An 18,236-nucleotide genomic window follows, 5' to 3' on the forward strand; every position below is an offset into this window, starting at 1 on the left:
TCATCTAGATCTGTTTTGTCTGTTCATTTCGTCACTTAAAGCATTTCTCTTTGTCCAAGGTGCCAGCGCTTCCAGAAGGAGCTTCCCCGGCGCCCCCTGTGGTGAACGAGCTGTACTACCTGCTGGCGGACTACCACTTCAAAAACAAAGAGCAGTCTAAAGCCATCAAGTTCTACATGCACGACATCTGCATGTGTCCCAACAGGTCTGCTAAAATTTTACATCCCCGTGTGCCCTTAAGTCTTAAATTCAGTTTGATGAAATTTAGGTCCCCTTAAAGTCCCCCTGTAGTCAATCATTTTATCCCTTAAAACTTATCTTTGATCACCAAAATGACACATTTAAAAGTTTTTCCTTGAAAACAAAATTCTTCATGTCTTAAAATAGTTTGAATGTTACTCGACACCCTTGCCTCATTTAGTATACGCGGTTCTATGAATATGCAAATGAGCCCCGCCTCCACTCACTCACTCAGCTCAGAGATCCACTCGTTGACGATCACACGTTGATCTGATTGGTTACAAGGTAGTTTGTGACGTCAGAAACACCAGCGATTTCAAAGCGTGTTTTTGAGACTGTCTTTGGTTCACTGCAGTTTTAAGGAGAAAATACTCAGCAATGGTGTCGACTTATGAATTTACACATGGTTTGTCTTAAAGCATATTAAAAACACCACATAGACATATAAACAACATTAAAAACTTGATTTTCACCACAATATTTCAAATGTCTTAATTGTCATCATATAATAATTCTATTATATTAAATATCATCATATCATATAATTATCACTAAAAGTCTTTATTATCATTTCAAGAGGTCTTAATTTCGGGACCAGTAAAACATGAATCGCGATATGGATTTATGTGAATATTAAACTTCAAAAGATGATTATTTAATTGTAAGTGCTGAGCATTTTAAAGTCAAAGCGCATCATTGTTGCGCGTTCTACAGACTCACTGTTTCAAAGCAATTCATAATTATGACATTGTTTACTATATAGTTTTTATATTGCAATTTTTTTCCCTGCTCCATTTATGGCTGAAATTAATTATGAAAAAATGATATCCATTTTAGGCTGAAATATGAGGATTTATCATTTTATGAAAATGTTTGATTTTGTCAAAACCTGTATTATTTGAACTGTAAAGTTGTATAAATCATTGTTTTTATAGTCACTTTATGGTTTGGATATATTCATAGAGTTGCTCTACACTGCTCATATGGTATTCATTTTATTTGTGCAGGTCTTAAAAAAAGCTCTAAATTTGACCCTATGAATGCACACAGCTATGTCACTGTATCTCTCCATCTCTCATGTAGGTTTGACTCATGGGCAGGCATGGCATTGGCACGTGCCAGTCGCATCCAGGACAAGTTGAACTCTAATGAGCTGAGGAGTGACGGCCCCATCTGGAAAAACTCTCTGGCTGTGCTGACCTGTTTCAGACGGGCTCTGGAGATAGACCCCTCGAACCTCTCCTTATGGATCGAGTATGGGACCATGTCCTATGCCTTGCACTCCTTCGCTTCCAGACAGCTCAAACAGTGGAAACGCGAACTCCCCCTGGACTTGATCAAACAGGTACTTCTGTTTGTATATTAAGGCTACGTTAATCCGGATACATTTGAAAAAGCGTTTTCATTTTAAAGCACTCTCCGTCTACACTGGCGCTTTCAGGCGTTTTCCGACGTTTCAGTGTAGATGACAAACTTTTGAAAAAGGCTAAATTCACCTTACTGTGCAGACGTAAAACCTCTCTGAGATGATACAGACGGAAAAATAAAGTTATCGCGCAATTCTTCTGACAGGATCATTTTATTTAGCAATATATCTCAGCATTCACTGATGCGTCAGGTCGCACTCAGTCCCCATATGTTTGGTCTAAAACGCGATTGCTCTCTTGTTTTGCCGCAGGACAGCAACTGTGAGTACATTTTCATTCATCTTTGCAGGTCTGTGATATGAAGAGTGTGCAAAGTAACATACTTTAGCAACTGTGTGAAAGTGAATAGCACATAACAGGCACAATACCGGTATAAACATGAATATCTATTGTGTCACATGACTAAACTGACTAGACTGATGTTTTTAAATCCCTCCGTTTTGACAGTCCACAATACAACGCGAAAACGGCGTTATCAAATGTATCCACTTTGGAGAGCGTTTTCAAAAAGCTTCGTTCTCATTAATAAAAATGCTTTCTATTAAGCTACTAAGCTACACTTAATATTCAACAATATTATTGATCTGCCTGCATTGACACCATTATATGAGAACTGAGGGTTGTTCCATAAAAGGCGCTTAGAAAAGCGGGGATTAAACTCCAAAACCGGACTTGAATGAGCCTAACAAATAAGTTGGGGCTAAAGTGGTTCAATAAAAGGTCATTGAAGTTCACGCAATCTCACTAATTTGATCCAGGTTTATCAAGTCTAGATAATTGCGTGTGCACGCGTTTCTGAAGCAGCCCTAGAGGTCGATCGTGGATCAAATCGATCCACCATCAAACAGCGTATATTTTGTGCTGTTTTATGCGTTTGTGACATGTTTTTTTTTTTTCCTCAGTGCAAAACTTACATTTTACAGTTATATCCTCCATCTGTAAATGTTAGAAAGTCATGCAAATATATCCATTTTACTGCTAATCTTCATATTGAACGAGCGCTGCTGCGCGCCAAATAGGAGCGCAATAATTCTGACTAAAATACATTTTGCTTGTCAAATTAATATGCGATATTTTTTAACACCAGAAATATCTTCTAATTATAATAATTTATCTTTTGGATGTTGGATAAGTTGCAGTGAACTTCTAGCTCATTACACTCATATAGGATGGATTTTATACTTCTAATAAAAAAAAATTTTTTTTAACAGAAGTAGCCTAATTCAGGGAAGATTTTTTTTAAGAAACTAAATAAAGATACAAAATATAGGTTTAGGTATAGGACCTATGCTACTTAATAAAGATGACGTTTACTTATTTATAATGCTGAGAATTACAGCTTTTAATGCAATAATTTTTTGGAGAAAGCAAGAAACCCCAGTTTTAAATGAGTGGTTAGATTTAGTTTCTAAAGTACATTATGGAGAGGATAACATGAAATTAAGAGCAAATGTATACATTTTGAAAAGATATGTGCAACTCTAAAATCAAAGAATATTCCATAAAATAAAGGAATATATATTAGCCTACATTAACTACATTTTTATATAACCATCCCTTTTAATTCTAGTTATTTGTTATTTTATTTATTTACTTATATTGAATATTTGATATTTAAGTAATATTACTTGAATAACTATTAGGAATTATGTGTCATTATAAGAGTTTGATATGTGAATGTTAAATTTTTATTAATATTTATTTATTGTTTTTTGTCTTTTTCCCCTTAAATCATATGTATGTGTTGGTGGGTATTATCACAAAAGAAAAAAAGTAGAAGGAAAAATAAGGAATATTTATTGGGGGAAAATATAATGTCTTTAAAGGAACTGTCCATTTGTATAATTGTGTTAAATGTGTTTAAATTGAAAGACACAATAAAGTACATAAATAAATAAATATATATATATAATTTTAGCCTATATATATATATATATATATATATATGCTAAAATATTTGTTATTTGGACATTAGATGTCCCTTATTTAGAATTTTAAACCTACAAGTGTATTTTTATGATAGCAATAACTGTAAAGGAACTATTGTAATGGGGTAAATCAAATGTAGGCTAATATACTGTCAATTACTAAGCTCAAATTCATCTTACCAGTTAAAATTTATACTGTGCTTTTGTAATTATTTATTTTTAATTTTGTGATTTTACATTTTTTTAGATTGTGTTCTAATGTTCTTCTAATAATCATAAACATGTACTACAGCTGCCAAACAAAACCAGAGAGAAATGTATTCATAAATCTTTAAAACAATGTAACTAAATCTTGGGCACAAAACTATCTATCTATCTATCTATCTATCTGTCTATCTGTCTATCTGTCTATCTATCTATCTATCTATCTATCTATCTATCTATCTATCTATCTGTCTATCTGTCTATCTATCATCTATCTATCATCTATCTGTCTATCTGTCTATCTGTCTATCTGTCTATCTGTCTATCTATCTATCTATCTATCTATCTATCTATCTATCTATCTATCTATCTATCTATCTATCTATCTATCTATCTATCTATCTATCTAGCCTTATTTAAGTTGATTTTCTGTATACTGTTTATTTATTTTTGGACTAATAATGGTTAATAAAGTCCAATAATGGTATGAGAGAGTGTCAGTGGTAATATCATTGTGTTCTTGTCGGTCAGTGTTGGAGGATCTGTGTAACAGCTGAGGCTTAGCCTGACAGTTAGCCTGCCCTGGACCAGGCTAGTTTCCCAGCATAAGTTGCCAGGGTAACTGAGTTTGAACTATTTTAAGTTTGCTTTATGAAACAGAATCCACCGACAATAAGTCTGACTAACCAAAATAAGCCTGGCTTGTATTCTAATCTTGTTTTATGGAACAACCCTCAGAACTGAGCTGGACGATGACATCACTGTTTTCTCCAGAGCGGCTATATATATAAATGAACTAAATTAATAACTTTTTTTACAACAGAAATGAACCATCACTGAACTTACTTAAGCTGGACGGTGACACTATTTTCTTCTAAATCTGCTGTACAGCCGAAACAAACTTTGTTGCATTATTTTCCTGTTCTCACTGTAAAGCTGCTCTGAAACAATCTGTATTGTAAAAAGCGCTATATAAATAAAGGTGACTTGACTTATATAAATAAAGACTTATCAGAGAGAGAGAGAGAGAGAGAGAGAGACATGTGATTGTTTGCTGTAGCGACAAGAAATAAGAGACTCCGTTTTCAAGATTTGTTTGTTTCTGTTTGCTTGTGTTTATAGATGGAAGAGCGCAGAGACTCAATGTTGGAGACGTCATCGCAGTGCTTTCGTGGAGCTTCTCGCTGTGACGGCGATGAAGAGGAGTGGCTCATTCACTACATGCTGGGAAAGATTGCAGAGAAGCGCAAGCTGCCGCCCAAAGACTACCTGCACCTGTACAAAAAGGTGATCTTCTAATCTAGGTTATAACGGACCCGCTGGAGAATCTGATTGGCTATTGAGATTGCGTCTGTTGCCGTGGTTGATTCAATCTAACATGGCAATAGTTCAATGATACAGTTTGAGAATGATTAGGACATTCTCTGACATAGGTGTGCTGTCAGTCAATTGACTGCAAATTCACCTTCAGGTCTGGCTCCATTCTGGTATGTATTTGTCATCATTCAGTCAGTTCCTGTCGGATAAAATGTAGAAAAATTGATGAAACGTGCGAAGCCGTTGATGGTGTGAAAGAGGCTTCTGAGTTCCCAACAGTCCAGCACATCTCATTACAGCTCTTGTGTCATATATCTGCAGTCTGCACACTACCTGCACGAGGAGGCGGCCAGATACCCACGCAAAATCCACTACCACAACCCACCTGACCTCGCCATGGAGGCCTTAGAGGTATGTAGTGGTTTGCAATGTGGTGGACACTACTGTTCAAAAGGTTGTGCAATTTTTGAAAACGTGTTTGAAAGCTGGCTTGGTGAGCAGTCGAGATTGCTTTCAAAAACGTTTTCAAAAATTGTACAGACCATTTGTTTGTTCAAAAATACAGTGATATTGTGGAATATTATTACAATGTATTTTATTATTTTTAATATAGTTTTCTATTTTAATGTATTTAAATTATTCCTATGATGGCAAAGTTGAATTTTCAGCATCATTACTTCAGTCTCAATATGATGATTTGCTGCTCAATAAAGATTTCTGATTATCATCAATGTTGAAAATGCATCCTTGCTAAATAAAAGTATTCATTTCTTTAAAAACATAATGAATCCAACCCTTTTGAGAGGTAATGAACGTCAAGTATAGGGTTGTACGACAAAACATGTCAGTTGAATTGAGTTGAAGGGAATTTATTTTCTTGCACCTTGCCAGCTGTTTTTCCGCCTGAGCGCCACCATTCTGAAGTTGCTGGAGAATGAGAAGGATGGTGGTGAAGTGTCTGAGCAGCAGATGAAGTTGATGGATTATGAGGTGTTCTTCAGCATGCTCGCTGAAGCTGCCGTCGGACCCTTTGCACGAGGAGAGGAGAAGACCACGCCCAAAACCAGCAGCGACAAGTATGATCACAAACCTTTTATGCTCTCAAGAGACACAAGTAGTTTAGAAAGATTGTAAAACTATCCCCTAAGATTCAGATTTCAACTGATTTCAGCTGTATTTTGACAAACTTTTAAAAAGAGGAGCAGCGATAACATTGACATTACACACTGTAGTCATACAGATCACAGATTATGCAGTTATTTGTAGCGAGCTAAAAGTGAACTCAGCAATTTGACAGTTTGAATCACAATTCTTCCTCAAATTATTCTGGATTGATTTAGAAAATTCAAAACTGTTAAAGGGAACACATCATGAAAATCTGACTTTTTTCGTGTTCAAGTGCTATAATCGGGTCCCCGGTGCATTGACCAACCCAGAAAACGTGAAAAGTGAAACACAGTTACTGTTTTGATGAGCCTTTCTCTGCAAGCATGTCAAAAAAATAAGCCGATCACATTTCGCTCCCCTTGTGACGTAGGAAGGAGATCTTATTATAATATTGCCGCCCCTTAATCTGCACGTTTCCACCCATGGAGCCGCCATTTGGTTTCGCAAGCGACAACAGTGACCAGTTCTAACGCCATGGCAAAAGTTCCAGCAAAGCATGAAACTGTTCTGTCGTTGAGGACAGATGAGCACTGAACACTATTTGACTAAAAAACTGTCACAGCTGTCTTATAAAGACGTCAGGGAACTGTCAACTTGTGTAAACGTGACGGTACATGAAAGTCGATGAGATGAATCAATGTAACTCCACAACAACTACATACATGTTTCCACTAACCATTCAGAAACGTCCAGGTGCGTCTAAAAGTGAAACTCTTCCTGAGTCTCTCCGTAAGGCTGCACTCGCTACTGGTATTTCTGAGATTTTAGATGAGTGAGATTATTCACATGTTTTGTTATTCTGAAGCTCGTGTAAAAGTATCGATCGTCTTCTGAACGGGGGCGGGAGCAGCAACTCATTTGCATTTAAAGGGACACACACAAAAACAGCACGTTTTTACTCACACCCAAAAAGGGGCAAATTTGACAAGCTATAATAAATGATCTGGGAGTATTTTGAGCTGAAATTTCACAGACACATTCTGGGGACAGCATAGATTTATATTACAATATGCTGCTGCTACTGCTGCATGAATAGACAAACATAATCCCGTAGCAGATCTAGACAGGTGGAGCTGGGGGAGGTGGACGGGTTCAGAGGAACCAGCTTACAGTGAACACTGAACCAGCATGTTTAAATGTTGAGGAAGCAATCTCTTTGCCTGCAAATACAGCCTTGGCCAGTCAGCTTGTGCTATGTAGTAAATGATTGCGAACAGATTGCATGTAACGGACCTATCAGGCTATGGCTGAAAGCTGAATAAAGCTGTCTTCGCTGACAGCATATGGAGGTAGGAAGGCAACAAGGCATGTCAGAATCTCATGATTGTATCACATCCTGTCTGCTAAGATACCTTTATCTGATCGTTTTTGAAGGCAGCATACATGTATCTCTCACTGTGTATGACGTCCCACTATCCTGTGCATTCGATTCCATGACAGTTCAGCTATACAATTAAAATGTGTCTGAAAGTTGAGGTTGGTGCTCAGTTTGTGTAAAAGTACATTTTTGACCAACTTTTTTCCCTTTTGTAGAAGTGTAGTAATTAAATATGTGCTATTGTGCTTAGTTATCACCAAAGCTCTCCATATTTTGTTGTAGATCATTCTGTTGGCTCAGACATCAGTTTCGGGAGGTGCCTTTGTGTGTAAAGTGCAATGTCAATTTGACTTTGTTAGAACAGCTAGAACTGCCTAAGCTTTTGGACACAGAGTTTCATGACTTGAACTAGATGTTTTTTTTCTAGTGTAGGGGTGTCCTGTCCTGCTCCTGGAGGCCATTATTCTGCAGAGTTTAGCTCAAGTCCTAATTAAACACACCTGAACCAGCTAATCCAGGGCTGTGTCTGAAATCGCGCACTATACTCTTAAACACTATTTGAGAGAACAGCCATTTATAGTGGTGCCCGAAACCATTATCGAGAGCACTCATTCAATCCCACAATGCACCGCAATAACGAGTGTACAACCAATGTATGCTCAACGGCTAGAGAATACCCATAATGCACTGTGAGATTCACGAACCAAATGAATTCCTGCATCTGACCTGAAGCTCCACCACAGCTCAATCATCCATCCATTCATTTTCTAGTCCAGCGTAATATCATACAGGTATAAATTCCTTTTTAATTGATTATTAAGTTGTTAAATGATGGTTTAATCATGCTAGTTTCCATGACAGAGTTCATGATAAATCTATTCATTACTACTGGAGCTGCCAGTTTGCGAAGTTTCAATTGATTATTAAACAGCAAGCACAAAATATGGAAAAAGGGGTAGCCCTTCCAGTGCACTCAGTGTCCGAATTCACTCACTCGTTTTCATTCACTCCTTCAAGTGTGAATTCCACTAAACTATATCAGTGGACTAATGTAGTGAATGAACACACGGCGATTTCGAACACCGCTTAGACTAGTCTTACACGTTAGCCATCAATTTTTTTTCTTTAAGACTGTTCATAACTTTTAAGTCAGTTACATAAAAATGTACGTTGGCTTAATTTGATACCGAAAAGTAAGACTAACCATCCCTTGACTAACTGCCAGTGGTCATCCTAGATCTTAACATAATGGCTAAGTTTATGCAACTGTCCACAGGTCAAGTGTTTTGGAGCAAGTTAGAGCTAAACTCTGGTCCTCCTGGAGTAGGATTGGACATCTCTGTTGACTTTTCTAGATCTTTGAGTGTTTGTATTTTGTTAACATCATCTTTTCTCCCAACAGGGAAAAGCTTCCATCCAATAACGATGAAGACTCGCGCTCTTCGGCTGGCGTGAGTACCTGTCCGGCAGCGTTGACCTCCTCATCGGTCACTTCTGCGGCTGCAGCAGCTTCTCTGCCTGGCGACGGTGCGAGAGGTGCGAGTTCTCCCCCGTATTCGGTCACTCCGGTCGACCACGATTACGTCAAACGTAAAAGCCAGCAGCAGAGGCACAGGCGGGGGCAGGAGCTCCAGCAGCAGCAGGACGGTACAGTACCAGGGCCAGAGTATCACTCACTCACCCACTCACTCACTCACTCACGCACGGGGGAATGAGGATGATGAAGGTTTTTACCACTATGAATTAAATGATGGGCTCTGGTGTACAATAACATCTCCTCCCACCCCTCCTCCTACCATCTGCACCAGGCCATAGAGGATCATGGGAAAATGGGCAACATTGCTAACAGTGTCTCAGCGCTTTTTCCGCTTTGTTTCAGTTCCACTTCAGCTATGTCCACATTAATCTGGATGCAAATTTGGCCTTTTGTCCACACTAAGCTTTCCCAAGTGGATACATTTGAAACCGCTGTTGTAGCGTTGAAGTGTGGACTGTGAAAACGGAGGCATTTGAAAATGATGACGCATGCTTAGTCATGTGATGCATATTGCACCCATAGATATCAGTGGTTGTTCTGGCATTGTCGTGCCTGATATTCACTTTCACAGTGTTGCTAAAGATAAATGTTACTTCATACAATCTTCATATCACATTCCTGCAAAGAAAATGTACTCGCAGTTGCTGTCCTGCGGCAAAACATAAGAGCGATTGTGTTTTAGCCCAGACATAGAATGGAGATTAGGTCTGACCTGAAGTGGTGAGATATTTTGCTAATGAAGTGATCATGCCTGAAGAATAGCGTGAGAGTATTATTATGTCTGGTCTCTCGGTGTTATCTGTGATCTTTTATTACATCTCTTATGAATGAGCAGAAGCGTGATTGAAGCGTTTTCAGTGTGGACGAGAAGCTTTTGGAAAATGCTAGTGTGGACGGAGAGCATTTTGAAACGAAAATAGCGTTTTTAAATATATCCGGATTAATGTGGACGTAGCCAGTGTCATTCCTTGTTGTTTACGCCGCCCAGTTACTTTCACATTTTATGCACCCAGTCCAGCAAATTACAAATAGTTTTGTGTTTTTCGCCATTTTATTTGCTCGTGCCATTCCTGCACCGATTTATGAATGTGCTTCGCTGATGTTCTCCCAGTAAACCATGCTGTTATCTGATTTTTATTATTATTTGATTGGTTGAATCAACAGTATAATAAGGCAGCAGATGTTAGCTAACTCTGGTGGGAGCTACTATGCTCTGCTGATCTTGTACTGTAGCTAACCATATGTCAACACTGGTTGACCAGACCAGATTGCTGTCATTTGTTACATTTTTTTAAATTAATTGGGTCAGAAGTGGAGAAGCTATGCAGTTTTTTGTTGTTGTTGTGGCCATATTGTAGTACGGATTCATTTTTCGTCTGTTTTGATTGCTTAAAGGGGACATGGTTTTTGTTTTTGTTTTATTATGTTCCCTTAGGTGCAATTATAGTATTACTATAGTTTTTTGGACAAAAAACTTTTAAATTTTAGTGATTTATGACCTTTTCCCACCCTGTTTCTCATCCTCTGATTCTGTTTTGGGGTGTTTCCCCTTTAAGAGTTCAGTGTTAACGCCCACTGTTATGATTGGCTAACATCATTGGCTAAAAGTAGTTTTAAGATGAAATACATTACTTACAGTTGCGGCGTCGTTGTCGGCCCAGAATAGTTGGCACGGCCTGATCTTTAAGCAAAAGTTTTCTGGCAAAGCCAGCATCATACTAGCCTGGAAATCCAGACCTAAATCTAAAAGATTAATGGTCTGGCGTCGACTAATGAAAATCGGCCAGCTCGAGGGGCGGCACCAAGCATGCATTTGAAAATCTCACTGCACGCAATTGGATAACACTACGACCAATCACAACAATAAACCCCAGCTACCAGCGGAGCTAACTGGTAGATTATACTCTTACCGTATCCGGTTGTCAAAACAGTAAAAACGTCCTTCTTGCAAAGGAGCGATTCGAGCGCCGTCTTCTGTTCCTCTTTTAGATAAAAAGCCAAGTCTAACTCGTTCATTGTAGCGGCCAAAGCCGTTTCAAACAACTGGTGTTCATCCATAGTCATCTTGCAATGTTTACTAATGACTTCGACGTCGCAGCGCTGTCGTCATCTCGCCTCTGGCCCGTCTATATCAGATAACCCGATGTGATTGGTGCAGCTCAGATCGAGGGGCATATTTAATGAGCATCATTACTCGACACCAGAGTAACTCGCTGAGCAAATTAAACTTGTGCTCTCGTGAGAACTCTGAATTACCAGGGTAGCATCATACTGCGATTTGTTCTCAAAACAAAGTCATCCTTGAAATGTAGAGAACACACTCTTAAATTAACACCTGTCGTCGACTGAACACCTGTGGGTGTGACAACGATGCGATGATGCAAAATGAGGCGTGGTTGTCTTGCGCTGGAGGTGGTCATATGCAAACGACTGGTATGTCACTTCGTATCATGGATCCCCAATGAGCTGTAATTAGAGCTTGATTAAATAAATGCTTCGTTTATAATGGGGAGGACGTCTTAAGCTATGAAACTTGCAGGAAGTTTTAATGGTACAAAGACCTCTTATATACCAAAAGATCAAGGCAAATTTGGTTTCTCATGTCATGACCCCTTTAAAGCTTCATGCTCTGTCTTCTTCCTTCCCATCGTGTGGTAACTTAATCTTAGTGTTTAGGGTAGGATTGCACCAGCATTTTGTGAGTTCTTTCTTAAATTAAAATGTTAAGTCCACACTAAAGGCTTACTAACTACTAGCTAGTTCGTAGCTAACTCTGTACTTTATTCAGTTGCACCATTTGTTCTTAAGGCAGAATGTATCTAGTAGGTCGTAAACCCTCTGTAAAGTAATGCATAGTCACATAATGACGTTTACCCTCAACGATCCAATAGCAGCCTTCAAATATGTGAGCAGACGCTGTTGAAAGGCCATTAATTTCAGTGTATCCTTGATTCTAACAACTAATATGTTTCTATTAAAATATGATACTACTGAATAACATAATAGGTATTTTAAATGTAGATAACAACTTAGAAACTGTACTTAAAATTAATAAGTATCAATAAATTATTTATAAACGCAACACGGACCGATGCACTCTGAGGTTCGCTGTTTAGGACGGGTTTGTGTTGAAGAGTCACTTACAAAGTCATTTATTTGCATAATGTAAGTGAATATAAAATGTCAGCATTATCATGTATGTTTGAAGGATTAAAGTCTGTCAGGTAAAACAAGAGCTTATTGGTGCAGTTCAGTCAGTTTGCTATTTTATTCCAACAGTTACTCCTGGTCGAAAGCTTCCGTAAATATTTAGTTTATTTGGAGATTTACATTTTAACTAAGTTTAATGGTGCAGCACAAAAATATTTACTAGTGCCTAAGTTGTACATGGTGCCAATGCATTTATGCGTTTAGCAGATGCTTTTATGCAAAGTGACTTACAAAAGAGGAACATAAGCAATATGTTGAGTTTCAGACATTTGTTCTTTATATAGTTTAAAAGGGGGCATTGCATAGTCCACTTGATTAAATATTGCTGTGGCCTGTTTTGATGAAATGGAGTCAGATTTTTTAAAGCGTGTCAGATGATGGCTTTGACCTAGTTGCTGAAGTCAATCTCAGCCTGGTGTGCTCATTTTCTTGAATACAGTTCATAGATTTAGTCAGTCTTAAGGTGGATTGTGAGGGGCGAAATTTCTGCTCAGCTCTGGTTGTGTTCATCAACACTCAGGCTAAATACCATGTAGCTTGCATGGCTGTGAATGAACATATAATTCTTAAAGCTTTTTACATTAAAAGCTATCAGTATTTGTCATCATGCAATTTTGCTACATACTAGCCTGTAAGTATTTTCAGATTTCTTTTTTTACTGCTAAATATCGCAACACAATCCAAGCTAATCAGAACATGTTTGATGTTACAGCTATGAATTTTTGGACCATTTAAGATTTTGCCGTGTAAGCAGGATTACCCTACATGAAAAAGAAATAAAAACAATGTGTTAAATAAAATGTAACATAACTTTAAATAGCAAGAAACTCAATATTTATGACAGAAAAAGAATCCCACTGCAGTTAAAGTGACTAGATTTTATTAGGGAGTCACCAATATTTCTGGGCCAGTATCAATAACTGCTTGTTTTGATAGATACAGATAATTTTACTTTTAGCAATTTACTCCTTTTAGAAAAAACAACTAACTAATAAGCTAATTATATAAAACCAGGCACTTGAAACTAAATATGCATTGCTTTGAAACTTTGCAATTCATATAGGTAACATGAACAACTCTTATCTGCAGCTTTAATTGTTGAAAATTGAGTGTGACTTGTTTCACAATTTATGAAATATTATCATCATAAGCAGTAAAAAAAAATATTTTAAATCATGTAGACGTGTCATATATATAGTATGAAAGATCTCAGTTAGTGGAATAGTAGAATAATATATTTGCTCTTTCTCTCTCTCTCTCTCTCTCTCTCTCTCTCTCTCTCTCTCTCTCTCTCTCTCTCCCCGACAGCGAGTGACACACAAACCCGCCTCTCCTCACTCACTCGATTCATTTGCTCTGGATGAATATTGTTGGTGTTACAGGGGTTGAATTTCGGCATGGGATTGCACGCATTGCGCATAATTTCCCCGCAGAGTTTGTGCTCACACCCAAAGTGTGGCACATAAAGAGTTCTTTTTTGCTGCTTATTGCTCTTAAACAGTCAAAAACACAAAATAATGTCAAAATGCAGGTCTTGGCGAGTATTCACTTAAACACAGTCAGTTTTAAGTGAACGTAAACAGTTGAGAAAGAAAATGCATGTGCAACAGTTTATTGGATCCGTGCATTAGCTCTCATTAGTTTTTCTCCATGGTATCGATGTCAAAATTGTGGCCAGTGAAAATGCTGAGTGGCTAGTAACTTTGGAAAACCACTAGTCACAGCGGCTGCTGAGCAAAAAAGTTAATGTCAAGCGTTGGTGATTAAATGTGAAAACCCTCATACTCGCATTTAAAGGGTCTGTTTAATTCATATCGCCTGCTAACAGAACAGGATGGAAAATGTATGATTTTAAACTGTTAACTTGAGTGCTCATGACATAAGATGCTGAAAAATCACCTTGTGTGATTGGCCCAAATATATATATTATTATTGGCTGTATTAACTCTCTCTGTATCGATAGTCATTTTTTATTTTCACAGTTATCCATGAATGATATATCGACCTAAATAAAATATTATTACTAATATATAGTGCAGCTGAGGTTGTTCTTGATGTTGTTGTTGTTGTTGTTATGGCTGGCCTCATCTCATTGCTTTACTGAAGCTTCACAACAGCTTGCTGCAGATCTGAAGTGTGATTCTTCAAGGTGAACATTGTGACATGTTGCCCATATTCCTCAGTTGTTCCCATGGCCTGCTTTAGTCTCCCTGTCTCCCTGCTGCCTCCTGCCTGCTCCCTCTCTGCCTGCCTCTGACCTGCTTCACACCTGCTGCTTCTTAATGGATGCATGATGGGTCAGCACCCTGATTCAACAGTCTTCCCACAATGCACTCCGCACTGCTCTGTGTGCAAACTGACATCTGATCAAAGTGTCTGCCGTTGCTCACTTGTGCAAGGGAGGTGAAATTGTTCTTGTGGGCTGTTCTGAATAATGTGGTTTGGTTAAGACAGTGGGAGGTTTCAACTGCTTTTTCTGGTAATGTTGGTGTGTGTGTGTGGATGAGTTTAGCTTTTTATCACTGATCAAAGCTGATACAACAGTTCAAGACTTGATCAATTCACTGTCCTTCTGTATGTTTGTTGATGCTAAAGGCCCCGATAAACTCACAGCGAAGTTCTTTTTCATGCTTTGACAAAATCATTTACTTAATATACTTTCAATATACTTATTTACTTACTTTCAGCGATACACTCTTAGCAAACATCCCAACACGGTTCATGCTGCGGAGATGAACATAGATTAGCATCTGATCGTAGCGATGTGCATATGTTTGCATGAGCTCTGAAATTCGCCACTCCAGTAAAGTAACATAACATAACATCACATTTATTTATATAGCACTTTATACAATAGAACTGTATTACAGCACTATACATGAAAAACAATGTTAGAGATTTTAATTAGAAAACCTATTACATAAGCGCCACAGATTAATGGTAGTTTGATTTGGTGAGTTTTTCACACCAGTTCATTCTTAGATTTCGCTTGAAGTATATCGGGACCTTAAAGGGATAGTTCACCCAAAAATGAAAATTGTCATCATTTACTCACCCTCATGTTGTTCCAAACCTGAATGAATGTTGAACACAGAAGAAGATATTTTTAAGTATGTTGGTAACCAGATAGTTGATGGACCCCATTGACCTCCATAGAGTATCAAAAACACCCAAGAATATTATTAAAGTTTGACATGTCGCCAGGGCAACAGTATTTAAGAAATCAAGAATCATTTCACAGGTCTACATCTGCTCTGTTTTGACATTATACTGATGTAGTTTGAAGCAAATCGGGTAAAAATAAGATGGTGAATTCAAATCTAAATTGTGACAAAGTTGTTTTTCATCATGTCTAAATATACATCCAAATGCTATACCTGATAAAAAGATTATGTCTGAACAATTGTTTTCAGCAATAATAGTTTGCTTAACCCTGTTTAAATATAGGCCTGTGTTGTCATTTAGTGGTTATAGTATATACTAAATTTGATTCAGTTTTTTTAACCAGATAAGCTTATAAAAAACTAAATGTGAATTTCAACTTATATTTAATTCACATCTCATAAATCTTACCAGTCAGCATGAACTGATAGGCATAGAAGATACTATGGAAGTCAATGGGATCCATCAACTTTCTGGTTACCAACATTCTTCAAAGCATCTTCTTTTGTGTTCAACAGAAGAAAGAAACTCATACTGGTTTGGAACAACATGAGGGTGAGTAAATTATGACAATTTTAATTTTGGGGTGAACTATCCCTTTAATTAAGGGATGTGAATGTCACAAACACATGCAGGTCACCTCGAAATCAAAGGATAACCCTTTTTCTTTTTGAATGAAGAAAATGAAGCCTGTTTTTTGCCTTGAGGCATCATTTTCAACACAATTAAGCTCAATTTTCCCCCAAAAGGTGGTAAAAATACATGATCTTGCTAAGTTTTTGTGAGATTCACTTGAATAACCTCTAAAAGCTACCCATTTCTCAGCAGAACAGAAAATGAAAGATCTGCTTTATTCACATCACAATGGTACCCAAAAATATACACAACTGTATGGCTTTTCTGAGTCCAGGTTATGAAAAATGTTCTAAACTGACTTTCCTCAACAGCTGACTTCTCACATGACCATGACTACTGCGTGTGTCTCTCTGCTTTGCGGCCAGGATCTGCGTATGGTACAGACGCCTTTCCTCGCACAACCAATAGTACAAAACTGCCGGCTCACCTATCACTCCTCAAAAGCAGGGCTTAAGTTCCCCAAAGTATTGGCAACAGTATTGTCAAGCACCCTGAACACCATAGAGCTCAACAGTGACCATGCATTTTCATGAAGATTGTTCAATACGGAATTATAAGCCTTTAAGCAAACCAACACTCTGCGTCATTAGAAAACTAGCATCCGCTAAACTGAGACTCGCCGATCAGAAGTGTGATTCGTCACTCCACAGAACAGGTTTCCACCGCTCCAGAGTCCAGTGACGGCGTGCTTTACACCACTCCAACCGACGCTTGGCATTGCACTTGGTAATGTGAGGCTTGCATGCAGCCGCTCGGCCATGGAAACCCACTCCATGATGCTCCCGCCGCACAGCTTTAGTGCTGATAGTAAAGGATTAGTTCACTTCACAATTACAATTTCCTGATAAATTACTCACTAATTTAGTCTTTCTTTCTTCAGTCGAAAAGAAATTAAGGTTTCTGAGGAGAACATTCCAGGATTTTTCTTCATATAGTGGTGATATAACAAATAAATTGCAGTTTCAGTGCAGCTTCAAAGGCTCTACACGATCCCAGCCGAGGAATAAGAGTCTTATCTAGACAAACCATCGGCCATTTTCTAAAAAAAATAATATATATACTTTTTAACCACAAATGATCGTCTTGCATTAGCTGTGATGCGCCACACATTACGTAATCACGGTGAAAGGTCACGCGTGACGTAGGTGGAGGTACAGACCTAGTGTTTACAAAGCCAACGTGCAAAGATTAAGTCAAATGCCATTTACAAAAAACAAACAAACATTGATGTCAGATGATTTTGAAGTTGGAGAAGAAAATGACAGTTGTTCTCCCTACCCTACCTTTTTGAACCGGAACACGCGTGACCTTCAACGTGATTAAGTAATGCGTGAAGTCGTGGATGTGCAAGAAGAGCATTTGTGGTTAAAAAGGGAACGTGTTGAGCCTTTGAAGCTGCACTGAAACAGCAATTTGGACCTTGAAATCATTGGACCCCATTGAAGTCCCTATATGGAGAAAAATCCTGGAACGTTTTCCTCAAAAACCTTAATTTCTTTTCGACTGAAGAAAGAAAGACATGAACATCTTGGATGACGTGGGGGAGAGTAAACTATCAGGAAATTGTAATTCTGAAGTGATCCAATCGTTTAATGCCAGTGGAAGTTTGGTACGGAATCAGCAAATCTTTTGCGAATTTTATCCGCCATGCGCCTCAGCACGTCCTCTGCTGTTTCTAAACGCTTCCACTTACCAGTAATACCATTTACAGTTGACCGTGGAATATCTCACAGGGATGAAATATCACAAAGTGACTTTCACAGTATAGTACCATGCTTGAAATCTCTGAGCTCTTCAGAATGACTTGTTTTTCCTCAAGTGTTTGTAAATGCAGACTGCGTGGCTAGGTGCTTGATTTAATACACCTGTGGGAATGCGTCTGATTGAAACACTTCAATTCAATAATTAAGAGGTGCCTCCGTATAATGTACCTCTACAGAGGGAATGGAAAATACTTTGCATTCTGCCTTCTTTAGTTGACTTTACCTAGCTATGCTGTTGGAATATGACATGTTTGATTGACGAATTTCATTGAAAATGTGCAATTAAACACTTTCTTTTGTATATATTTTTGTATTAGTGTACATTAA

The 18,236-nt window shown here is 38.1% G+C and overlaps 1 protein-coding gene across 3 annotated transcripts in view; it reads left to right on the forward strand.

The window, feature by feature from the left end:
- Positions 1–18,236, forward strand: part of cabin1 (calcineurin binding protein 1) — a 130,611-nt gene that overhangs the window by 34,922 nt on the left and 77,453 nt on the right. For 2 of the 3 annotated variants that reach the window (XM_084087299.1, XM_084087300.1), the window contains exons 22-28: positions 60–205; positions 1,324–1,585; positions 4,922–5,086; positions 5,438–5,527; positions 6,008–6,192; positions 9,004–9,248; positions 16,458–16,523. In XM_084087299.1, the coding sequence (XP_083943425.1) occupies positions 60–205; positions 1,324–1,585; positions 4,922–5,086; positions 5,438–5,527; positions 6,008–6,192; positions 9,004–9,248; positions 16,458–16,523 (1,159 nt within the window). The remainder of the gene's footprint in view (positions 1–59; positions 206–1,323; positions 1,586–4,921; positions 5,087–5,437; positions 5,528–6,007; positions 6,193–9,003; positions 9,249–16,457; positions 16,524–18,236) is intronic. The other variant, XM_084087301.1, reaches the window with a different exon arrangement.

Source organism: Abramis brama (assembly GCF_963993115.1).
Source record: "Abramis brama genome assembly, chromosome: 16".
Taxonomy (NCBI): domain Eukaryota; kingdom Metazoa; phylum Chordata; class Actinopteri; order Cypriniformes; family Leuciscidae; genus Abramis; species Abramis brama.